This window comes from Pelophylax lessonae (assembly GCF_965119305.1).
Source record: "Pelophylax lessonae genome assembly, chromosome: 2".
In the NCBI taxonomy this organism is placed as follows: Eukaryota; Metazoa; Chordata; class Amphibia; order Anura; family Ranidae; genus Pelophylax; species Pelophylax lessonae.
This window is the reverse complement of record NC_138769.1, coordinates 48,257,327-48,284,470: the sequence shown is the minus strand read 5'-3', so window position 1 is coordinate 48,284,470 and position 27,144 is coordinate 48,257,327. Positions and strand designations below refer to the sequence as shown.

Sequence of the window (27,144 nt, the reverse complement as noted above, 5' to 3'; positions counted from 1 at the left end):
TTGACCGTATGTGTATGTTCTCCTAATGGACAAACACCCTATGTGCAAAATGAAGAACCCCATAATGTTGAATAGGTCCATAAAAAATAGGGGTAATCATAAGCCCAATCGAAACTCCAACCAAAAACACCACAAACAGACCCTAAGAAAGGAAAAATTTTACAGATAAAACGGGGAGGGATTAATATGGAGACAGACTATATTTATAAGGGACAGACACTTCACTCAAAATAGTGGGATACATCCCATTCTAAGTTCATTCCCTTTGGAATGCGGGTGTCTAGATGGAATATCCAGTACACCTCTCTTTTACATAGGCTCTTGAACAAATCACCTCCTCTACATGGAAGTTTAACCTTCTCTATTACCTGAACCTGTAAAGAACTAAAATCCCCTTTATTTAAATTATTAATATGTCTCGCTAAATTTGTGGATCCGATCATCCAATCCACACAATTAGAGGCATACCAATCGGCCAATTTATCCGATTGTTCCGTATATGTAACGAGGACGCAGACTATGAACGTGAGTCCAATGATCTGTTCCTGCGTTTTAGACAGAGAGGATATCCTGTCTGGATGCTTAAAGAGGTTGTAAACTCAATTAATTTTTTTTTTTTTACAAGCTGAAAGAGAAACACATAATGAGCTAGTATGCATCGCATACTAGCTCATTATGAAATACTTACCTTAGAACGAGCCCCCGTCGTGCCGTCCGCTCACCTCTATGTCCAGTTGCCCGTCTTCCGGGATCGCGGCATCCGGCCATCTGATTGGCCGGAGCCGCGGTGACGTCACTCCCGCGCACGCGCGCAGGAGCTGACAGTCACAGCACGGGTCTCTGAAGAAACGGCACCAGCGGCCGTTCCTTCAGAGCGCATGCGCCAGTGACGTCACTGACTGCATGTAAGGTAAATATCTCCTAAACGGTACATGTTTAGGAGATATTTACAGTACCTATAGGTAAGCCTTATTATAGGCTTACCTATAGGTAAAAGTGTCAGAGGAGGAAAATTGCAGAAAGTAAGGACAGACAACAGCTTCTCTCTGAACATCAGAAACATAGAAATAAAAATAAAAACAAAAATGAACAGATGGATAAACCGGTACTTGTCACTACTTTCAGTAAAGATTTCAATCAAGTAAGGGATATAATAAATAAATATTTGCCAGTTCTATTTGAGGACGAAATACAAATGAAAATATTAGAAAATAGCATTAATGTCATCCCTAGACGTGCACGTTCTCTAGGTGCCTCCCTTTCCCCAGTCTTTTTTGTCCAGCTGCCAAACCCCAAACCACGTGGCTATACTGTAAGGGCAACCACAGATGTTATGGCAATGATTGCTCCAGTTGCCCCCACATTTTTGGAGGCCAACGGTCACTTCCACTTCCAATGGCAAATGTATTCAATTGAAACGCTTTTTCAATTGTAATACCAGCAATGTCATATATATCATCACTTGCGGGACGTGCGGCATGCAATTTATTGGACACACAACCCGCAAACTACGAGAAAGATTTCGGGAACACTTGAGCGCAATCAGGACGAGAAAATCCACAAATTTAGCGAGACATATTAATAATTTACATAATGGGGATTTTAGTGCTTTACAGGTTCAGGTAATAGAGAAGGTTAAACTTTCATGTAGAGGAGGTGATTTGTTCAAGAGCCTATGTAAAAGAGAGGTGTACTGGATATTCCATCTAGAAACCCGCATTCCGAAGGGAATGAACTTTGAATGGGATGTATCCCACTATTTTGAGTGAAGTGTCTGTCCCTTATAAATATAGTCTGTCTCCATATTAATCCCTCCCCGTTTTATCTGTAAAATTTTTCCTTTCTTAGGGTCTGTTTGTGGTGTTTTTGGTTGGAGTTTCAATTGGGCTTATGATTACCCCTATTTTTTTGTATAAATCTTTTTATTAAAGTTTCAGCACAAAAATACAGACAACAGGGGAATACAATTCCCAAAAGTGAACATCAATCGCAGTAAACAATTGTCCTTCAACAATAGTAACATAACAGTAGTCAAATGGATTACCCCTATTTTTATGGACCTATTCAACATTATGGGGTTCTTCATTTTGCACATAGGGTGTTTGGCCATTAGGAGAACATACACATACGGTCAATCTGCTTATTTTTCTTCGGACCATAGGGGGTTAATTTTTAAGATATGTATTACCATCTTCTTGATGGGTTCCATAATTATAGGCGGAACTGCATGGACTCCTTAGAGTTGGCTTACAACCACTCCTATTGGTAAAAATCCACCCAACCTATTAATTAGGTACCTTTATTACTATATAAATAACATGATTGCATATTAAAGAACATATGCACAGACAATCTGTTTATTTTGTACCAGACACCAAAGGGGTTAATTTTTACACATATATAAATAGTATGTCTGCATACCAACATAAAATATACGTACAGACTATCTGTTTATCCTATACCAGACACTAAGGGGTCTAAAAAAAATTTTTATACAAAAAATTTTTTTATACATATATTATGATCTTCTCGATAGGACTTATAATTATAGGTCAAGTATTGTGGATTAAATATTCATTGGAGCTGCGAAGATACACTTTTTAATTGTAACATTTTGTGAAGTTCCTTTCACTGTTTACAAATACTTTTTGATTGTATCTTTTCCAAAAATACTCACACGTCCGGGATGATGGTAAACTCTTACATGTGAATTTTTGAAGATTGTCTTTTTACTTATTATACACATACACATGAAGATCAACTTTTCTCGGATGCATGTCAGTTTTCAGTGGTGTGGGTGTCAAAAGAGGGGGGGGGGGGTGTGGGTGTCAAAAGAGGGGGGGGGAGAGTTTTTTCAGTGTTCAGCTAGTTTCTCAACACAAAGGATGCGCTCTATTGTGACATTCATGCTTTAGGGAGTGACTTTGTCATTTTCCTATTATTTTTACATTTTTTTATGTTTAGAGCGCTCCAGTATCTTTTTCAATTGTATCCACATATATGCATTCATTTGTCAATCATTTATTGTGTGATTTATCGAAGAATTTTTTCTTTCTTCTCTTTTCTATCAGTGATTTTATATACCATTTTTGTATGTTTGTCTATTCATATATTGAACGTTGTGGATTTGTACATACACATGCAATTTGCAGGAAGAATTTGTAATTGCATATATCGGAACAACGATTGAGAATATATATTGCATGTGTGTGGGTGTTGCTAGCACTCAGATGATCGAGTCTCCTTTTGTTAGAGCCAGGTGTTTGTATCCCGGCAATTACATTTTTGATTGGAGAAGGTGAGACTTCCTGGCTCATAAAGAGGAGGCACTTGTCTGTGTGCAATCAGCAATGAATAAGCACAAGGTGTGAAACGCGTCTGCTGTCCAGTTTGTCTTGTGTTCCTGTCTGATGTTGTACCTTTGATTTGAAGAATAAAACTCAAGTTTCCAAGTTCCTGGGTCTGGAAGTGCCACTTTCTTTTCTACTTACATTGCTTTATAACATTTAATGATCTTACTAAACATACAATGAAAAAGAAAGAAAGGCTAAATATGTGATAAATAAAACTATATAAGATTGCCTATATGTATGAAGGGATATCATATGCTGTGTGAAGTGAGTCACTTTGGGTGGAACCCAGATTACTTTCGAGAGGTCAGGAAACTCCTTGTCCAGCTTCCCTGGCCCCTCTTATGTGTAAGTCACCTTGTGTCTATTAGGGGCACAGGGTGACCAAGAACCCCAGTTGGGTCTGCACTAATCAGACTCGCTGTACAACTACACTGGACTCAGCCTTTCGTGTTACCCCGGTTATCCTGGGTTCTATATGTGTGGTTTGTGTTGAAAGAGTGAGGGGCTCTTTCACTTGGGACAATAATATTTCTGAACAGGTCCCTCAGGAAATATATGAAGATGAACGGTTTGACTGACACTGTGCTAGAATATTGCAGGAGTGTCTCATATAGTGATAGTGAGGTGGGGTGAGGTTTGTTATTGTTAAATACTACCTATATTCCATTGTTTCTGTCTGCCTGAAGATAAACCTATTATGGGATGTATATGTGTATGTGGATTGGCTGTTAAGGGGGAGGGGGGATTGTCCCACAGTGAATATCTCTTTGTGCCTGTGTTTCAATAAACAGTTTATTTTCTGGTTGACTCCAAATCTTGTACTGTCAAGTTCTTGGGGTACCTATAGCCAGATTCACAGGTCTCGTGTTCCAGAACTTAGGAAGCAGCTTCTTGGCAGAGTCCGGAGTCAGTTACATGCTGTAAGTACAAGTTATGCTGGAGATACCCTAATGTATAAATACTACAGTAATCATTGGTGACAAAGAAGGTTTGTGGAAATGGTTTGTTTTTCTATCTATAGATGATATAAATGTTATATACGCCTTTGGAAAGAGTAAAGATAAAATAATGTCATAAAATAATATAATAACACTATACAGTGACTGTAAAAAATAATGATGGACACTTATTATGTTATTTTAGATTCCCGTAGAGGGATTAAACCTATTATGTTGGTGGAACCATGTTATGTTTCCCTTCTCGTGATATATAGAAAATGATCAAAAGGTAATATTCTCTTGCACATTATATAGGGGAGATTACGTACTTGATGTAATAGTTAAGATCTTAAAGTAGAACTATAAGCAAAATTGTCTTTTTCATTTTGGATAGAGTGAGGGTTATAACCCCTATCAGTTGTTCTAATCTATCTCTACTCTATCATAAACTAAACAAAAAAGTTTTGCCTTTAGTTATACTTTAAGGGTCCAGATCGAGGAAAATTATATCCCTGTGTGAAAAATATAGGCTATGCATTAATACAAAGTATTTATCACCCAATCAAATAAAGCAATGGGGTGCTATACTGATGCAAGGATTCTCTCCATCCTCTAATATATTTAGACTGTAATTGGACTATGGTTCTAAATAATTAATAGCCAATCATGAATGAATTACAAATGTGGATATATACTTACAATAATGATTTGGGATGGGAAATTGTGTCTCTCAATGAGGTGGAAGATGAACGGTGCAAAGGAGTAGGGATTATATAAGGATTAATTAGACCAGAGTATTAGAGGGCCAGAGTAGGGTGCTGGTTTCAATACCCTCATCCAAACCTCTGGGCGTAAGAGTATCCAGGGTGTAAATCCAAATTATCCTCCGGCAAAGACATTTGAAATGCTCCGCCGGTGGGAGGGACCCCAGAATGGATTTGATAACCCACACTTTAAGTCCTGCAGAAGATTGCTTGTGATGCTGTAGGACGTGTTGGGGAACACTGTGCTTGTCATTACCCCTTCTACAAAGTGGCGGTGTTGCCTGAACCTCTTTGTCAGGGTTCTAATGGTCCTTCAAACTTACAATAGACCATAAGAACTAGGGATGATCAAACTTTTGAAAAGTTCGGTTCGATCAGAACACCCGAATTTCCTGAAGGTTCGGTTCGGATTCCAGAACCCCATTGAAATCAATGGGACCCGAACTTCTGGAATCAAAAAACACAATTTTGAAGCCCTAAAACCCAATAAATGCCCCTAAAAAGTGCCTAGGGTTCTGGGTCATGCCCCAGGGACTATTAATCACACACAAAAAAGTTCTTAAAAATTGTCATTTTTGATAGAGAGCCAATTATTGAAAAAATTATTGAAAAGAAAAACTTTGGATTTAGTGTCTGGGGGTCTAAAAAGTGTACCTGTGAAGTTTCAGCTCTGTAGCATGTCCAGAACCAGAAAAAAAAAAGTTTGTTTGTATTAGAATTAATATAGAACGGATATGGCTCTGCTATTTTCACACCTTGCCGGATTTGTAGCAAGCATTTTTTTGGGCATTTTTTGGGCGTCTTTGGAGGCAGGCATAACATCAGAACTTCTGTGTATGGGTATATATACACACACACACATGTATGTATATATACACATACACATATATAGGTGTGAAAGTAGCAGAACACTATGCTTGCGCTAATGAAATAATTAACACCCATATGGCTTCTCTGCTATCACACCTATATGTGTGTATGTGTATAAATACATATAAGTGTGTGTGTATATATACTCCTATACAGAAGTTCAAATGTTTTGCCTGCCTCCAAAGACCCCAAAAAAATGCCCCAAAAAAACGCCTGCTGCAAAAACACACCTGGGCGTTTTTGTAGCTGGCGTTTTTTTGGGCATTTTTTGGGCGTCTTTGGAGGCAGGCATAACATCAGAACTTCTGTGTATGGGTATATATACACACACACATGTATGTATAAATACACATACACATATATAGGTGTTAAAGTAGCAGAACACTATGCTTGCGCTAATGAAATAATTAACACCTATATGGCTTCTCTGCTATAACACCTATATGTGTATATGTGTATAAATACATATAAGTGTGTGTATATATACCCCTATACAGAAGTTCAGATGTTTTGCCTGCCTCCAAAGACCACAAAAAAATGCGCAAAAAAACGCCAGCTACAAAAACGCCCAGGTGTGTTTTTGCAGCAGGCGTTTTTTTGGGCATTTTTTTGTGGTCTTGAGATTGGAAAAGAGAGAGGATCTTAATGTTTGGATTATCTAGTGGGTTTGGCCAATGTTTAGCTAATATTTGTTCAATTTTCTTAAATTTGGCGTGAAATTAGGTGGTACAATGGATGGGTTGTGAATTGAACCTCTAATGATCATCAGGAATTGTGGGTTGATGTGATATGAGTTACAAATGAGCTTGCTCTATTAGAGATTGGGGGTACTTTCTGTATAAGTAATGTACTCACTTTGTTTTGTGCAGTTTGTCCGTGAATTGCAGAATTGCAGAATTGACTTTTGGGAATGATAGATACCCACCTGGAATGATGACAACTGTTACAGTGTAGGAATTATTTGCCAGCTGTGGGTTTGACATCGTTTTTTTCCAAGATTTGGCCTTCATGGTGGTAGAGCATGAGATCTAAAAATGCTAGCTGAGAAGGGTCACAAACTGAAGTGAATGTTATCATGAATGCTGCCGTCAGGCTCATCCACCTCACCAATCGCTCAGTGTCCGCTGCTCCTCTCTGTCAAGCCCTCCACTGGCTTCCACTCATTCAACGAATTAAATTCAAAATACTAACAACATCTTTCAAAGCCATCCACAACTTAGCCCCCAGCTACATCACTAGCCTAGTCTCAAAACACCAACCAAATCGCTCTCTTCGTTCCTCTCAAAACCTCCTGCTCTATAGCTCCCTAATCACCTCCTCCCATGCTCACCTCCAGGACTTTACCAGAGCCTCACCAATCCTATGGAACTCCTTACCCTTATATATCCGAATATCTCCTACTCTATTAGCTTTTAGACGATCTCTGAAAACCCTCCTCTTCAGAGAAGCCTATCCTACCCACACCTGACAACTGTACCTCCATTTTCTCCATCAGCTCATCCCCCACAGCTATTGCCTTTTGTTTCACTTGACCCCCCTTCTAGATTGTAAGCTCTAACGAGCAGGGCCCTCTAAATCCTCCTTTATTGAATTGTATTGTAACTGTATTGTCTTCCCTCATATTGTAAAGCGCTGCGCAAACTGTCGGTGCTATATAAATCCTGTATAATAATAATATGTATTGCTGTTGCAATGTGAGACTAACTCCTCAAATGTGGATTCTGGGCCATCCCAGATGATGATGATGTCATCTATATACCTCCCATAAAAAATTATATGGGAGGTATAGGGATTGTTATGCCCGATGGAGGTTTTCTCCCAGCGACACATGGTAAGTTTTGCATAGCTGGGGGTGAATTTAGCTCCCAAAGCCGCGCCTGTTACCTGGGGAAAGAAACCACCAATGAACTCAAAATAGTTTTTTGTTAAACAGAACTCTGTGGCATCTACTATGAATTGGGCCAGCTGAGGGTTGAGTAGGAGGTCTTCCATCAAAAAATATGTGACAGTTTGAAGGCCCACTTCATGGGTAATAGAAGTATAGAGAGAGTTTATGTCTAGGGACACCCACGTGTATGTGGGTTCCCAGGTGTAAATGGCCAACTGCTAAAGAAGATATACTCTATCTCTAATGTACGATGGAAGATTTTGTGCCAAAGGTTGAAGAAAAAGGTCCTATGTATTGCGAAAAAGTACTGGTGATGCTGTCCGTGGTGCTACAATAGGCCTACCAGGTGGGTTCTCAGAACTTTTGTGAAATTTAGGTATGTGATAAAAAATATGATGTGGAAAACAAATTTTCTGTTAAAAAGCCCATTTCCTGTTTAATAATAACCCCTGTTTCTTTGGTTTGTGTGGTAAGTGACTGAGCCTTTTTAGTGAATATGGAGAGGGGATCCCAATGTAATTTTATATAAGTAGTATAAAAATAAAAACCACAGAGGTGATCAAACCACTAAAAGAAAGCTCTATTTGTTGGGAAAAAAAGGACTACAGCGTTGCATGACCGCGCAACTGTCAGTTAAAATAACACAGTGCTGTATCGCAAAAAATGGCCTGGTCATTAGGGGGGTAAAACCTTCTGGTCCTTAAGTGGTTAAAGTTGCCCCCAAAGTCAGACTGCAATGCCCCTGTGAAATTGTGTGAGTTCAGATGAAGTCGCACAATATCAAAGCTGTGTTCAATGTGAACTAGGGCTTAATGTCAAACCAGAGGCATAACTAGAACCTTCAGGGCCCTGGTGCAAGCCATGTAGGGCCCCCCCAGACCCCTGGTCGGGGCCCTTCCCTTCAAGCCTGGGGCTCTTCCCACTGATCCTGGGGCCCTTTACTCTCGTTGTGGGGCCCGTTATTACGGTCCCACTGTGGGACCCTTCCACAAGGTCTGCAGTGAGCCCCCTTCCTGCCATCTTAAGGCTTCCCCATGGTGGTGGAATGCCAGGGCCAGGATGCAAGTGTGACCTTTGCGATCCTGGAAGTTCACCCACTGGTGTCTCCATTTTTTTTATTTTTTGATATTTTAATTGTTATATTTTTTATCATTTTATTTTATTTTTTTACAATGTCACAGACTATGACTCTGTCCATTCAGAAAAGGAAGGAGATGGTAAATTACATATCTACCGACCCCTTCCTGGTTTTCTATTGTGACACATCCCCTGCAGCAGCCTTCAGGAGAGGGAAGGGAGCACAGTGAGGGGGGGAGCACAGTGGGGGGGGGGGGACCAGGGGAGCACACAGGGGCCCAGAGACAGGAGAACACAAGTGAACTGTATAGGAGGAGTGTCGGGAGCAGCATACAGAGGAACCAATCTCCTCCATTTTCCTCCTGCAGCTACAGGAGGAAAAAGGAGGACAGTGATTTCTCTACATGCTGCCCCCTCCCTCCTATCCAGGTGTACAGGGGAGCCACACAGGCCCCCTGGAGCATGGGGCCCAGTTTCAATTGCAACTCCTGCAACCCCTGTAGTTACGCCCCTGTGTCAAACTAATGACGTACATTTCCAGTAAGGCGGTTGGCAAGTGCATGGACACATAGGCTAACATGCAGTAGAAAATAGAGGCAGGAAAAAATAATAACGCCCGATGCCTCTAGCAGCTGTAAAAACATCCAGTGTAAATGGGGTCTAAAGGATTATTTATATATATATATATATATATTTTTTTTTTTTTTTTTTTTTTTAGCAAAATATTCAGTACCAACAAATAAACATTCAAAACATATTTTATTATTTTGTCATGTAAATATGAATTCTTACAGATGATTTTTTCCCATTTACCACATAGAGTGAGAAATTGGTGCACTCCAAACAAGAGCGGCAATTCATTTTATAACCATGTTATAACAGACCTGAATATCAGGGAGATCAGATTAAACAGACGTCAAGGTGTGTCTCACAGGATGGTCACGCTCTCTTCCTTCCTCAGGGCAGAAAAAGGACAAGCTGGATTGGTTCGTTTTACAGAAAGTGCTTTAACACATGAAGGCAGTGCTGGTCTTGAGCCTGAGTATGCTTTGCAAAGTGAACGCTATGAACACAATCAGTACAAAAGTTTTTTTAAAAGTTTATAAACACATATAAAAGTGCACAAAAAACGTCAGTATTTAATCTGCTAAAGGAAGTAAATTCCAGGTAAACTTGCTGTTGATCTCTTCACTGCCATGTATCCACGATAGTTGATCCTTTGGACCTTTGACCAGGACCACATTTTTCTGAGTCTCCTAATAAGTTGCTTGTAGCTTTCAGTTACTATGTGTTTGCACATGTATTCATCTGAGATCTCTATTTTTATTTAAAGTGTTACTAAACCCACAACAGTAAAATCAGTCTGTATATGCAGTAACGCATGCTTGTTATACTCACTGTGGAACCTAAGGGGTTAATCCTCTGCATTATGTAAAAAGGCTGTTTGATCCTGTCTTCTCTAATCCTCTTATTCTTCCACTGTCCCCAATGCATCTTCTGATACGACAGAGCCTTTGGAGTCACTCTGCACATGCTCAGCTCGGTGTGTATTGCTAGAGAGTTTTTTTTTTTTCTTGGGAGGGTGCATGTGATCAGCACAGGGCCAATTAGCAACGTCCAGACAGAGGGTCAGGGGTCCTGCAGCCTCATAGGACAGTCAGAGCAGAATAAAATCTCCTCTTACAAGCTTTAACCAGAAACTGATAGAAGTCACAAGACTGATATATACTGCTGATGAGAAAAGGTATTTAGCATTATATATTTACTAAAATAATTGCATTTCCATGTTCTGTGTACTGTGGGGAACCAGATATAGTCAATGCAGGCTCCTGGGTTTAGTAACGCTTTAAATATTAGAGGTAGATTGTTGGCTACTCCGGGTCTGGCCCCTGCGGACTTGGTACTGGATAGATTGCTGTGCCAATAATGTCATTTATAATGTCACTTGGGCTTGGAAACTGCAGAGGCGATAGGAGCTATATGTTTGCAATTTTGTATAATGAATAGTATTTTTATGACATTAGGTATGTATGCACCTGTTATAAATGTATTGTTGTTGGCATCTCAATAAAATTGTTCTTGATTAAAAAAATAAAATAAAAATATTACAGGCAGGTTATAATAAACAGTGCTGCATAAATAAAATAAGATTAATTTGTTTGTAAGATGCATTTGCATGTGATTGTTTAACTGGAAGTAACATTAGCATGTTTGATGTGTTAATGTTAAATACAGTGCCTTTTGTGAAGAATCAACAACAAGTGGTACACAATCATGAGGTGGAACGAAATTTATTGGAGATTTCAAACTTTGTTAACAAATAAAAAACTGAAAAATTGGGCGTGCAAAATTATTCAGCCCCTTTACTTTCAGTACAGCAAACTCTCTCCAGAAGTTCAGTGAGGGTCTCTGAATGATCCAATGTTGACCTAAATGACTAATGATGATAAATAGAATCCACCTGTGTGTAATCAAGTCTCCGTATAAATGCACCTGCACTGTGATAGTCTCAGAGGTCCATTTAAAGAGCAGCAAGCATCATGAAGAACAAGGAACACACCAGGCAGGTCCGAGATACTGTTGTGGAGAAGTTTAAAGCCGGATTTGTATACAAAAAGATTTCCCAAGCTTTAAACATCCCAAGGAGCACTGTGCAAGCGATAATATTGAAATGGAAGGAGTATCAGACCACTGCAAATCTACGAAGACCTGGCCGTCCCTCTAAACTTTCAGCTCATACAAGGAGAAGACTGATCAGAAATGCAGCCAAGAGGCCCATGATCACTCTGGATGAACTGCAGAGATCTACAGCTGAGGTGGGAGACTCTGTCTATAGGACAGCAATCAGTCGTATACTGCACAAATCTGGCCTTTATGGAAGAGTGGCAAGAAAAGAAAGCCATTTCTTAAAGATATCCATAAAAAGTGTTGTTTAAAGTTTGCCACAAGCCACCTGGGAGACACCAAACATGTGGAAGAAGGTGCTCTGGTCAGATGAAACCAAAATCGAACTTTTTGGCAACAATGCAAAACGTTATGTTGGCGTAAAAGCAACACAGCTCATCACCCTGAACACACCATCCCCACTGTCAAACATGGTGGTGGCAGCATCATGGTTTGGGCCTGCTTTTCTTCAGCAGGGACAGGGAAGATGGTTAAAATTGATGGGAAGATGGATGGAGCCAAATACAGGACCATTCTGGAAGAAAACCTGATGGAGTCTGCAAAAGACCTGAGACTGGGACGGAGATTTGTCTTCCAACAAGACAATGATCCAAAACATAAAGCAAAATCTACAATGGAATGGTTCACAAATAAACATATCCAGGTGTTAGAATGGCCAAGTCAAAGTCCAGACATGAATCCAATCGAGAATCTGTGGAAAGAACTGAAAACTGCTGTTCACAAACGCTCTCCATCCAACCTCGCTGAGCTCGAGCTGTCAAGGAGGAATGGGCAAAAATTTCAGTCTCTCGATGTGCAAAACTGATAGAGACATACCCCAAGCGACTTACAGCTGTAATCGCAGCAAAAGGTGGCGCTACAAAGTATTAACTTAAGGGGGCTGAATAATTTTGCACGCCCAATTTTTCAGTTTTTTATTTGTTAAAAAAGTTTGAAATATCCAATAAATTTCGTTCCACTTCATGATTGTGTCCCACTTGTTGATTCTTCACAAAAAATTACAGTTTTATATATTTATGTTTGAAGCCTGAAATGTGGCAAAAGGTTGCAAAGTTCAAGGGGCCGAATACTTTCGCAAAGCACTGTAAAACCCGAATCCACCCAAAACCTTTTTTGGGGATAGAGTAGAAAAAACTATGCTTTTAAATGCTGGCTGTGTCCTTGTTGGAAACATTTTTCTTCATTTCCTGTTTTGTCTGACACCCATTCCCTTGGCAGGAAGTGAAGCAAAATCTCTCCATCGGGGACCCAAAAAAAAGACTAAAAACATAAAGAGGTTCTCACTCTTCCCTTTTCCAAAGCCAATTGGACTGAGTTTAGATCAGCTAATTACAGTATTTCACAAAAGTGAGTACACCCCTCACATTTTTGTAAATATTGTATTCTATATTTTCATGTGACAACACTGAAGAAATGACACTTTGCTACAATGTAAAGTAGTGAGTGTACAGCTTGTATAACAGTGTAAATTTGCTGTCCCCTCAAAATAACTAACAAAGCCATTATTGTCTAAACCTCTGGCAACAAAAGTGAGTACACCCCTAAGTGAAAATGTCCAACTGTCCAAATTGGGCCCAATTAGCCATTTTCCCTCCCCAGTGCCATGTGACTCATTAGTGTTACAAGGTCTCAGGTGTGAATGGGGAGAAGGTGTGTAAAATTTGGTGTTATCACTCTCACTCTCTCATACTGGTCACTGGAAGTTCAACATGGCACCTCATGGCAAAGAACTCTCTGAGGATCTGAAAAAAATAATTGTTGCTCTACATAAAGATGGCCTAGGCCAGTGATGGAGAAACTTTTTGAGCCTGAGTGTCCAAACTGCAAAACAAAAACAACCTTTTTATTTCAAAGTGCCAACACTGAATTAAACCTGCCAGCAGGTCTGTACAGAGGATGGGACTGATCACCCCTCTCAATGAGCCCTAAGGGACTAAAAACGTACGATTCTGCCCAAAAAAAAACCTTTTGTGCCTTTTCAAAGGAGTGCGTTATGCTCAGAATGCAGGGATCAGTAGTGCATTGCGCTCAGAATGCAGGGATCAGTAGTGCATTGCGCTCAGAATACAGGGATCAGGAGTGAGTTACACTCAGTATGCAGGAACCAGGAGTGAGTCACACTCAGAATGCAGGAACCAGGAGTGCGTTACCCTCAGAATGCAAGAATCAGGAATGTTTCACACTCAGAATGCAGGAATCAGGAGTGCCTTGTGTTCAGAATGCAGAGATCAGGAGTGCTGTATGCTTAGAATGCAGGGATCAGGAGTGCATTATGCTCAGAATGTAGGGATGAGGAGTGCTTTATGCTTAGAATGCAGGGACCAGGAGTGCTTTACACTTAGAATGCAGGGATCAAGAGTACAGCACACTTAGAATGCAGGGATCAGGAGTACAGTTACACTCAGAATGCTGGGTCCAGGAGTGCATCGTGCTCAGAAAGCAGGGTTTGGGGAGGTGATGTGAAGGGTGCTAGGGAACACTGTTATGGGGGTGGCCCTACCTATAGCAGTGTCCTTAGCCTCCTTGACATCACTTCCCCCACGCACACACAGAAACACACACACACACACACAGTAGTTGTCCTCCAACCCCCCCCCCCCCTTCCCCTATAGCAGTGACCTCTTGCTTCCCTCCCATAGCAGTGTCCTACCTGCGTACACATTCCACAGTTCTCCACATGGTCATGCTTCAGCGCCCGAGCCCCTGCACAGGCAGCTGCTCTCAAAGTTCAGGAAGGGAGGAGTCATTCTTCTCTTCCTCGGTTTACAGAGGCATCGCGGTGCTGCTTACAGCAGCAGACACTAAGTGTAAGTCCTTCCCACTGAGCTACGTGCAGGGAGGGATTTACAAACATCACCCACCCCGCTGTCGATCGCACTGATGCGAGTTGGCTCCTCCACGCCAGCACCGTCGGTGCAAGTGACTGCCTGGCTGGGGGATTTCCGCCCCCTTACCCTGGCTTCACTGGTGCTGTAAGCTCACGTGCCCACAGAAAGGGCTCTGCTTGCCAGCTATAAGAAGAATGTCAAGACCCTGAAACTGAGATGCAGCATGGTGGCCAAGACCATACAGCGGTTTAGCAGGACAGGTTCCACTCAGAACAGGCCTCGCCATGGTTGACCAAAGAAGTTGAGTGCACGTGTTCAGCGTCATATCCAGAGGTTGTCTTTTGGAAATAGATGTATGAGTGCTGCCAGCATTGCTGCAGAGGTTGAAGGGGTGGGGGGTCAGCCTGTCAGTGCTCAAATTATACGCCACACACTGCATCAAATTGGTCTGCATGGCTGTCATCCCAGAAGAAAGCCTCTTCTAAAGATGATGCACACGGAAGCCTGAATACAGTTTGCTGAAGACCAGTAGACTAAGGACATGGATTACTGGAACCATGTCCTGTGGTCTGATTAGACCAAGATAAACGTATTTGGTTCAGATGATGTCAAGCGTGTGTGGCGGCAACAAGGTGAGGAATACAATGATAAGTGTGTCTTGCCTACAGTCAAGCATGGTGGAGGGAGCGTCATGGTCTGGGGCTACATGAGTGCTGCCGGCACTGGGGAGCTACAGTTCATTGAGGGAACAATGAATGCCAACATCTACTGTGACATACTGAAGCAGAGCATGATCCCCTACCTTCAGACACTGGGCCGCAGGGCAGTATTCCAACATGATAACGACCCCAAACACACCTCCAAGGCGACCACTGCCTTGCTAGAGAAGCTGAAGGTAAAGGTGATGGACTGGCCAAGCATGTCTCAGGACCTAAACCCTATTGAGCATCCGTGGGGGACCCCGGGGGGTGGAGGGGTGCAAGGTCTCTAAAATCCACCAGCTCTGTGATGTCATCATGGAGGAATGGAAGAGGTGGGAGAGCTCTGGTGAACTCCATGCCCAAGAGGGTTAAGGCAGTGCTGGAATAAAATGGTGGCCACACAAAATATTGATACTTTAGGCCCAATTTGGACATCTTCACTTAGGGGAGCACTGACTTTTGTTGTCAGCGGTTTAGACATTAATGGCTGTGTGTTGAGTTATTTTGAGGGGACAGCAAATTTACACTGTTATACAAGCTGTAATATCACTACTTTACATTGTAGCAAAGTGTCATTTCTTTGGTGTTGTCACATGAAAAGATATAAAAAAATATTTACGAAACTGTGAGGGATGTACTCACTTTTGTGAGATACTATATATCCCATGTGCATCAAAAGAACAAGTCTACACAGCCTTACAATTTCTTATCTCTAGAAAACAGCCACAGCCTATGTAAAGAAGCATGTCCTTTGCCAACATGCAACAGAGAAGGACCCTTGCTTTCTGTATGGAAGTACATGTCTTTCTGCACAGGTCCAACATGTCCTCTGTTGGGTCAGAGCTGAATTGGAGAGCTTTAGCTCTGATAACTTGGGGGCAAGGTGCTTTGGGGTGGGGGTTGCAGAGCACAAAACACCCAGCCCCCCCCCCCATGTTGTGAGGGTGGGGGGAGGGTTCCCACATCTTTATTTATTTATTTTTTTGGTGTGGGGTTTCCTCTCAAAATCCATACCAGACTGAAGAGTCTGGTATGGTCTTAGGGAGGGGGGGCACGCTGTTTATTTATTTATTAATTTTTTTTTGATTTTGGCGTGGGGTTTCCTTTCAAGATCCTTAGTGCACAAGTTGCATGCCACAAGTCAGATCAGTTAAAGCGGAGTTCCACCCAAAAGTGGAACTTCCGTTTTAGGTAGTATTAACCCCCTGAGATGCCACATTTGGCATGTCATTTTTTTGGGTGGGGAGCGGATACCTAGTTTTGACAGGTACCCGCTCCCACTTCCGCTCGGAGCGCCGCGGCACCCTGAACGGAAGTTCTCCTCTCCCCCTCCCTCCCTGCAATCTTCTAGAACATGTCAGAGGTCCCAGAAGATTGCTGGCCAATCAAGACGCGCAGCGCAACTCGCGCATGTGCAGTGCGTACCCGGCTGTGAAGCCGCAAACTGTCACAGCCAAGTGCCCACAACAGTGATGCCGGCGCCGCCGAGACCATAGGGAGAGGATCGAGGCTTCGGGCGGCCACATCGCTGGGACCGTGGGACAGGTGAGTGTGTGTTTATTAAAAGTCAGCAGCTACACTTTTTGTAGCTGCTGACTTTTAATAAACACAGAAAAGGCTGGAACTCCACTTTAAGATGATGATCCCGACTTCCATTCAAATCAATGGGCTAAAATCCTGTCCAAGTCGGACCAAAGTAGTGCAGGAAGCATTTTCAAAGTCGGAACAGTTAAGACGGCTCTCATAGGGAACCATTCATTTTCACTTGTCATGCGACTTATGATCTGGAAGTCAGAGCGCATGTCATACCAGTGTGAACCAGACCTGACTGGTGGCCAGAGGCAGTGACATTAAATCCCCCTTCAATAGTTGTCAGTGGGAGCTAAATAAATCCCCCTGATCAGCAATGGCGGTTAATTTAAACCCCTCCTTTAATTGGTGTTCAGTGTTGATTACAATCTCCTGCACTGCTTCTTCTCTCTCCAGTGACCCCGGGCCAGGACTATACTAACACTACTGGGCAGAGATCAGGACAGTATTAGATTGTAGTGCCGGATATTGGAATGCAAAGAGACTTCTAGCACTGAGCAAGTTCAAGGACACGTGGCTACTATTAAAGAAATGTGCCTTCAAAATAATTCAAATCTAAATATGAAATATAATTAAAGAATAATGTAAGAATAAAAGTATTCAGGTTGAACTAAAACTTAAATCTAAATTACTATCTTAAATCAGTAAAGAGAAAAACAAAATGACTGTTTCAATGCTTTATCATAATTGGCCACACGGGGGCAGAGAAACTGCAGTCTCCTATTTCAGTATCAAAGCTGTAAATGTAATACCTGAACAATTCTTACGTAATGTGCAAATTTCCAGGCAACAAAAATAACTTTTTTTCTACCCTAGGGTGTATTTGGGCTTTTTAGAACAGTCAAGGTCTGTTCAGTTTTTGCTTTGCTTTTATTCCTTCATAAAAGTCAATGAGATTGCATGGGAAACACATGGAAAATGCATGGAAAATGCTTGTTAAGAGTCAGTGTACACTCGTCCTTAAAGTGAACCTTGCACCTCATTGACAAAGTCTGCTTATTCAAGGTGCCCTCCTCCCCCACCCTAAAGTGCTAAATGAAAGTGCTAAAAGAAAGTTACACTAATTGCCTAAAGTGTAAAGTCTGCTTTACGATTGTTACAAGTTCTAGGGAGCAATAACAGGTCTGAGTCACCCCTTCCATTGACAGCTATGAGATGCTGAGTGGCCACACAGTTAAATAAGTCAAGGTCTCTGTTATATTGTACCATGGGGGGCTCCCCAGACTCACACAAGAGGATTTGAGCTTTCATGGAAGAACATTTGGGAGTATCATTATTTTAAAGCAGAACTATGCATTATTCAAATGTTAGCACAAACTTATGGCAGTAGTGTTGTTGGGAAGGATAAAGAATAAGTAACAGAAAGGATAAAACATTTTCCTTTCCTGGAGAAAACGCTGCTTCAGTCTCCTTCCAGTGCTGGTGGCATGGCCTTTTGTCACATGGCCTTTCTGCTGTCAGAGTTTAAATGGGCTAATCCTCCGCTGTGGCAGAGATTGCATAACTAAGTACCTAGGCCTTCATAACTATGGTTGGTACTGGAAGGAGCATGGAACAGCATTTCCTCCAGGAAAGGTATTTACACCCTTCAGTTACCACATAAGTACCCAATGAAAATACAATTGTAATTGCTCAGTAGAGGTCCACTCTTCACACCTATGACCAGCACTAGAAGGAGCATGGATCACCATTTCCTCCAGGAAAGGTGTTTATACCCTTCAGTTACCACATATGTACCCAACCAAATTGCAATTGTAATTGCTCAGTATAAGTGAAATCTTTACACCTATGACCAGCACTAGAAGGAGCATGGATCAGCATTTCCTCCAGGAAAGGTATTTATTGCAATGTACCCAACGAAATTGCAATTGTAATTGCTCAGTAGAGGTCCCCTCTTCACACCTATGACCAGCAATAGAACCAGCATTGATCGGCATTTCTTCCAGAAAAGGTATTTAGATCCTTCAGATATCAGATAAGTACCCCTACGAAATTGCAGTTGTAATTGCTCAGTAGAGGAGGTCCACTGTTCGCATCTATGACCAGCACTGGAAAGAAGCATGGAACAGCATTTCCTCTAGGAAAGGTATTTACACCCTTCAGATACCAGATAGTACCCAATGAAAATACAATTGTAATTGCTCAGTAGAGGTCCCCTCTTCACACCTATGACCAGCACTAGAAGGAGCATGGATCACCATTTCCTCCAGGAAAGGTGTTTATACCCTTCAGTTACCACATAAGTACCCAACGAAATTGCAATTGTAAGTGCTCAGTATAGCTCCAGTCTTCACACCTATGACCAGCAATAGAAGGAGCATTGATCGGCATTTCTTCCAGAAAAGGTATTTAGGTCCTTCAGATATCAGATAAGTACCCCTACGAAATTGCAGTTGTAATTGCTCAGTAGAGGTCCACTCTTGACACCTATGACCAGCACAAGAATGAGAATTGATCAGCATTTCCTCCAGGAAAGGAATTTAGACCCTTCAAATACCAGATAAGTACCCAACAAAATTGCAATTGTAATTGCTCAGTAGAGGTTCACTCTAAAATGTTGACAGGTTTGCTGTAATTTTTGGAAAGGTTTCAGAAACAAAAATAACCCTCTCAAGGCTTTGTCAAGACAGCCTTTTGGGATGTAAAAAGAATTTAGAAGAGCCTTCCTCTGAAGAGTCTTTATGAGCACAGGAGAGGGCCTTCACTATGCCTGGTGGGGTCTCATAGTAAAACCAGCCTGAATCTCTTCAATCCTCATTTTAAAAACAATTCCTCATAGCTATCGTATAGCATTTCCCAAACTTAACTTCATTCCAATGTATTTACCAAGTGCTGTTGCTGCAACCTACATGAATCACTGTGTAGGCAGACAGTAATGGCAGCTGCAGGGTCTGCTTTGCTATGGGTACGCCCTTGCTGCAGGATAACAAATGTAAAAAGAAAGGGCAAGCCCAAATCTGCACTCTATGCATATCCATGAGGTGCCATTGCTTAAAAGAAAAGATTACACAACACAGAATATAGTTTTACAATAACAAATACCAATGAGCTGTATGTTAAAAGTAGAACTATAGGGAAATACTTTTTTTTTTTTCATTTTGGATAGAGCAGGGAAAGTTATAACCCCTGTAAGGATTTATTTTTGCCCTCTTTTTTCCCATAGCCAAACTGGAAGTGAGTTGAAATCCCTGCAAATTAAGGGACTTTCTTGAGGACCCCCAGGCCACCAGCACTAGTGTCCCCATTGGAAGATTTCTCCTTTATTACTTTTCTGGGGACAACCCGAAATTCTGGATTTTCTTTTACTTTCGCCGTCAATGATGACGGTAAACAGGACAAATAGTGAGGGTGAATCTCCATAATGGGAACACAGACAACAATAAAAACTGACAGGTGTTCTAATCCCTCTCCACTCCAAAACTAAAAACCTTAAAGACTAATTTAAATCAAAATATTTCTTAGATTTGTCTAGTGTAGGATGGGTTTCGATTTCCTCACTGAACAGAGACGTCTTCTTCTTTTCATTATCATTTAATTTGGGCAAACGGTCAGAAAGGCACAGCACACCGTATGAGTTTCTCTGCTGTCTGAAAAATTTCTTGAATTATCTAAAAAAAAGTAATAAAAAAATGTATATTTTTTGTAGGAAATTGCTAAATAAAAATATCTGCTTTGGCCAAAGTCACCAAACTCTCCAGACATTTTTTTATACATACTCTATATTTCACAGTAGTTCAAAAAGTGTTTTAGTGTAAAAAAAGACCTTTTAATGTACCAGTGAACGGAAATAACTGTATCCTTCATGGTGTTTCCCAGATTGGACCGTTTGTCTTTGTGCAATAGCAGTGGGTATGTCCATTGTGGTTCTCTACACTCTGTCAAAGCCGACTTTCACCCAAAAATAAAATGTGTCCCCCATATTCCCCATACCCCAGCCTACAACTAAATTACATTTTTTTGAGGAGCAGGTGCAAGTACCTTTGTTTATGGTAGCCACTCCAACTTCCTCACCCTTTGCCTTGGAGCATCTGTCCCACCCCCATCCCACCTCTGCAACCTCCTGTAATAATTTGTCACACACTTCAGGAGGCAACAAGATCAGGTTCAGGGCAGTCAATGTTCTTGTAATAACACACTAGGAGTCCAAGTCAACAGGAAGTGACAGCCAGCTCCCAAAGCCAAGGTGGCAGTGTGGAGGATCTGAAAAAAGAAAAGGCTATTGGGAAGACATTGCTGGACTCTATGGGCTGCAAAGTGTTTATCAAAATTCAGCAGCTGCAGTATTTATAGCTGCTGACTTTCAGTTTTTACTGAAGTGAAATTGGATTGCCAGAAATGAAAGTAGAACTTTAGGCATTTTTTTTTTTTCATTTTGGATGGAGTAAGACTTATAACCCCCTGTAATGTTTATTTTTGCCATATTTGTCCCATTTGGGAGATTTACCTTAACTTCCTGTCAAATAGCCAAACATAAATTAAGGGAATCTCTTGAGGACCCCAGGTCACCAGAACTAGTGTCCCCATTGGAAGATTTCCCCTTTATTGCTTTTCTAATCCACCTCCCTTCTATTAGGGGAAAAAAAAGTTTTGCCTTTAGTTATACTTTAAAGTAGAATTATGGGCAAAAATTTAAAATTGATATACCGTTGAGCAAAAAAAAAAAAAAAGAAATTTTTGTGATTCCCTCTGCAAATCCTACCAAATACCTGTTGATCCTGACAGAGGTTTCTGTTGTATGTAATTTCCTGTTAGAGGGTGACAACGCTAGGCTGCCTCCTTACGAACGGCAATGTCGCCTTTATGTCAGCTGTGTCTCCAGGACTACAGCACAACATCCTGATGCTGGGGAGGAGGCATTAACAATCATAATGTCTCCTCTGATGAACAATCTATTAGCATGTCCATTACCCATGTTTGTTCTGCACAAGCTGGCATTGCACAGAGTATACCAAGCTCCCAGGTGCCATGGCTTGTAATAGTCAATAACATGCACCCAATCTGCATAAGGTGCAAGGAAGTTTGGGAGTTATAGTCTATATGTGGCTAAAGCATATAGTTGAATGAATCGCAAGCCACAGGATGGTCCCATCCACAGCCAGATCTGTTATTGTAAAGGACAGACAGTCTGGAAGAACGGAAAGTGCAAAAATATGGATATAAAAAGGCAAGTGACGTTTTTCTTTTTTTTTTAACAGAGGCAACTCTAAATGGCTTTAAATGTTGCCTAGGCAGTATAAATGTCTGCTGTATTCCAAGAATGACTCCTATCTGTCAATTACAACCAATGTCCACTAAAAAGTTGAGGACTGTGCGAGGTCTAAACTCCTACCTAAAATCAGCTAGGTTGACTAGGACTGGCTTTTAGGGGAGGCATTGTCATGGACATTCACCAAACAGAACAAGAATGTATTGATTTATCTTTCAAAACAATAGGACTGTCTCTGGACAGCTTATATTATCAAGGGCTCACGGTTTCACATTACCCTTGACCCTAAGGTCAAAGTGAATGAGTTGTCTGTAAATTGTTGAACTGTCCACCTATTTAATTGGAAACATTTTTCAGTTTCCCCGCAAAACATTTCAAGTATGGAACATCTGGAAACATCTCTGTAGGTTCCTCAACATTGTTCATCTTGTGCTTCGTGTAAAGCTTCCCAGTAGAGGACAATTTCCTGTGGCTTGACTTCATGAGATGTCACAAGGTTCCGATAAGTGCACACAGAGAATGATGGCATAGAAGCAAAAAATATAGGCTTAGTGTGTAGTTCCTGTAATGAGATCTTCAATTTTTCCAAACACATTCCTATGTACACATCCTCAAGTTTAAAAAACGGTATAGAGGATGAGATGTTGTAAATCCTTTGGGCAACATCTACCGAGAGCACGTAACCTGTACCCGAACAAAAGGGGGGGTATTTTTCACCATGATACTCCTTTTTACTTATGTACCACTTGCTAAAGACATTACGTATAGGGGCATCATCTGGCTTCAAGATCCCCGTGAAGAGATTTGAGGTCTGATTTTTGCGCAGGAGAAGTTCAACAAGGTAATACGTATTGACAAACATGTCCGTATCTGTTTTCATGACGTAGTGGGTCTGAGGGCAATGATTGGCAATCCAGTCTAAGCCCGTTAAAGTTTTTATGGTCAAGTTGTAATATGTGTCTACAAAATCTTTTTGAATGATGTCTTTGTAGGTGTTTAACTCATCGGATAAACTGTCAAGTTTACCGGGGATTGTGCCAAGAAGAAAGAAGGTCACCACTCGCTTTCCCTGGATGAGCTGCTCTTTCCCCCACGTTTTACGGATTGCCATTCGTGCCTCTATCTGGTCGTGTGCTGTAGTCACCAGGAGCACCAGAAACGGGGGGTTTTGTTTGCAGTTTGATTCAGGAACCTTCATGAATTGGTTCCTTTTATAGTCCGTTTTAATGGAAAAAACATTTCTAGATTTATGGAAGCAATAAGAGCACAAGTCGTCAGAATCATAGCTTGTGATGAAGAACCCAAACATACCCAAACAAGGAAAAAACAGCAGTGCCACAAAAACCACCTTCTTCCGAGGCATCTAGAAAAAAAAATGTAGAAGTGGCGTCAAGAACATCATCAATTATACAAAAAGGATTGATTATTAAAAGAATACATACATAAAAGTGGAATCCAATACACTTAAAGTGCAAAAATATTAAAAATATGTGTACAATTTATATAGAACTATGCTTAAAGCACATCTAAATCCCAAAACAATATATATATATATATATATATATATATATATATATATATATATATACAGTATATATATATATATATATATATATATATATATATATATATATTCACTCACCAGCCACATTATTAGGTACACCTGTTCAATTGCTTCGTAACACTAATTGCCAATCAGTCAATCACATAGCAGCAACTCAATGCATTTAGGCATCTAGATGTGGTGAAAATGACTTTCTGAAGATCAAACCAAGCATCAGAATGGGGAAGAAAGGGGATTTAAGTGACTTTGAACGTGGCATGGTTGTGAAATGGTTGTTGGCTGTTCAAACATTTGTCTCACATCATTTCCCATCAGAAGGCTGCAGGACCAGGGACACAGAAGGGTTGATTTACTTGTCAGGATTATTGGGGTGATTAAATAAAAGGAAAAAAATTGAATTATTTAATAAGCCATGTATATCAGTTCTATAAAGAGATTTTGAACAGCACAGCTTCCATCTTGTATAGGGGTGATGGAAAGTTCATATATCCTTTTTAAACAAAATTTCTCTTACAAAAGGGTCTTGTAATTTCAGCAGATGTTTCTGTTTTCCTTTGGTAATAAATAAGAGGTCTCACTCTCTTTACATCTTATCAGATAAGGGTCATTTTCGCCAGACACTAACAGTCACTGATGGCCAGTCTCGCTTGTACTCTATCTGTATTTAACAATGGATAATAGTTCAGTGTATTCTATTAAGTTAATTTAAACTATGTTTTTAAAGATACCTTATATTGTGTGTAAGATGTATATCAACAATTAAGTCTTATTCTATTATTGATATCATGGAATATATAATGTTATATATATATATATATACACACACATATATATATATATATATATATATATGTATATATATTAGAATACTTTTCTATTATATGTAAAGACTTATGTGTCTTAAAACGAATTACCTCATTTTAAGAAAGTTTGTGTTTAAGTTTTTATGATCGACATAAATACTATATTCTAAACGCAATGTCTGACAGCAATGACAGGATTTTGATAATTAATGAATTTTCACTGGCCAGACAGGTCATAGGTTATCAGTTAATAATAATAGTATTATTATTCTATATACTGAATATAAAGAATAATACAATACTGCCCCCTTTGGACACTATTACTAAATGCAGTCTTGGGGTAACTCAGTATTTTCCAATAAATATATATATTGTATTAAAAATATATCTTTATAAATGGCTTTACCAGATCCAATTCCTGCCAAGATACATGATGGAGATATTAGATGGACATCTATGTATGTACCGAGAGTATGGACAAGTTTTTATGTCGTTTTATGATTATTCTTAAATATAAAGAAATTATAATTTAATTCTAATATCCAAAATACTAAGTGATTAAAGAGGTGTCAGCCAATGACCTCACCAGTTATTGGATAAAATATCCCAACCAATGGGGATAATGTTCCTCCTTCTGGGTTTAACTTATGGTAATTTTACTGGTCATTTGTTCAATACAATATAAAAAGGAGACCCCAGATGTAATAGGACACATTAATGACAACATTAATTACACCTACAACACACACGCTACTCACATCCATACATATACTCATCTATACATACTCCATCTTGCTCCATCATTTATCTGAAACTTTGAAGCACGCCAAACAAAACTCCTCCCTAACCAGCCACCATTTTGAGAAAGCAGCCATCTTAAGGACTCTGGTAACAATCATTTAAGCTAGCAGCCATCTTAAATGTGGTAAATATACCTTGCTGTTTATTTGATTATTATTTACAATTGTTTGTTTATTTTATTTTTATATTGCATATTTAAGGGTAACGAGATTACAGTACCAGCAGTAAAAACCATAGTAGATTTTTCTCTAAGAGCTGATTTTTGTTTTTATACATTTTTAAGAATATCAGATTTAGCGCAATATTTGCGATTTTAGTCTCCCGTTTTGCATAGCTTATTCTCGCTCCATCTGCAGTGGAGTGACTGTCGGCTGAGCAATTCGCAGACAATTGTGGTCTGATTATATAGAACACTTACCTATGGTTTATGCTATACCTGAGAAAAGGTAATCTTGCCTTTATCTTTGCTTTCATCATTGAGCTACATATCACAGTGCATTTATCGTTTTAAGTTTGTATTTTATGTGAAGTTATCTTTTTGTGTCATCTCAAGTCTAATCATTTATTGTGAATACATGTCTTGTGAATAAATATACTTATATATTCCCTACTATGTGAAACCAAAATTAAGCAGCGCTAGCATATGACATCAAACAAATTCAATTTAGTGATATGTGTAAAATAAATAAATAAATAGTCCTTTTAAAATAGGTGAAAAAATCAGAATAAAGTGCTCCAGTGCAGAAATAAATTACTTAAAGGTGCTCCAAGGTGATGGTGACCCCTCTTGGCTCCCCACTCACCGCAATGCCAGATTGTTAGAGCTTGAAATATATGCTGCACAGAGCCTCCTTTCATGGACTATCACTCGGTGTGTTCATATATCCTCGGATAGAAGTGGGTGTGATCCTCCTCCGTATACACCATTAAAAAAAGCACTCCCTGCTGACACCACTAACTGTGGAAGGGAGTTCCACATCCTTACTGCTTTGACAGTAAAGAACCCCTCAAGCAGTTAAACCGCTTCTCATCCAACATCCTTGAGTGGCCACATGTCCTGTTAAAGTGAGATTAAAGCCTTGTTTTTTTTTAAAATAACAAACATGTTATGCTTACCTGCTCTGTGCACTGCTTTTGCACAGAGCAGCCCAGATTCTCCCCTTTCGGGTCCCACACTGGCACTCCTGGCTCCTCCCTTGTGCACCCAAGCAGGCATGCTCCCGACCCACAGCTTTGTGTGTCTATTCACACACGGAGTCGTGGCTCCGCCCCGCCCCCTCCATCTCCAGATTGGCTCCTGTTGCTGCAAAAGACAATCAGGAGTCCGATTTCACAGAGAGGAAAGGCTCATGTGGACATTGCTGGATTGAGAGGGGGCTCAGGTAAGCAATAGGGGGGGGGGGGGGGCTGCTGAAGGAAAAAAACCTTGTGCCTTTACAAAAATTTTAAGTGACCTGAGACTGAATAGTTTTCTCCCTATTGTAGAATCACCATTGAGATATTTGTATATCGCGATCATATCTCCTCTTAAGTGACTCTTCTCCAGCGAGAATACGTTTATGCATAACTGAGGTCCTCCAGTCCCCTTATTAGCTTTGTTGCCCTTCTCTGGACTCTCTCCAGCTCCAGAACATCCCTCCTGAGGACTGGTGGTCAGAACTGGACCAGTGTGGTTAGACCTGAAGCAGAGTGGCTGGAACTGAAGATGTGGCTGGATCAGAGTTTTGTAAAGTGGGAGAAATATTGTTTTATCTCTGAAGTAAATACTCTTTTAATGTAGGTTAATTGTCTGCTAGCTTTGCTTGCTGCAACTTGGTATTGCTTGCTATTTCTGAGCTTGTGATCTACTAGGACCCCCAGGTCTTTTTACATCTTGGATTCCCCCAAAAATTTCCCTTCCCAGTGAGTAACTTCCATTCATATTTTTAGCCCCCAAGTACATTACTTTGCATTTTTCAACATTAAACCTCATTTGCCATGTAGTTGCCCACCCCTCTATTTTATTGAGGTTTTGTGCAAAATGTCTATATCCTGCTGTGAAGTTATTACTCTGCTTAACTTTGTAGCACTGGCAAA

At 40.5% G+C, this 27,144-nt stretch overlaps 1 protein-coding gene across 3 annotated transcripts in view; it reads right to left on the bottom strand.

The window, feature by feature from the left end:
* LOC309546509 (beta-1,3-galactosyltransferase 5-like) overlaps positions 1 to 27,144 on the bottom strand; it is a 404,656-nt gene that overhangs the window by 241,967 nt on the left and 135,545 nt on the right. The window contains exon 2 of one of the 3 annotated variants that reach the window (XM_082246251.1): positions 21,377 to 23,263. The exons of the other annotated variants lie outside the window; for them this stretch is intronic. Within the exon in view, the coding sequence (XP_082102377.1) occupies positions 22,313 to 23,263 (951 nt within the window). The 3' untranslated portion in view covers positions 21,377 to 22,312. Of the gene's footprint in view, positions 1 to 21,376; positions 23,264 to 27,144 lie in introns of those variants that run through there. 3 annotated transcript variants of the gene reach the window in all.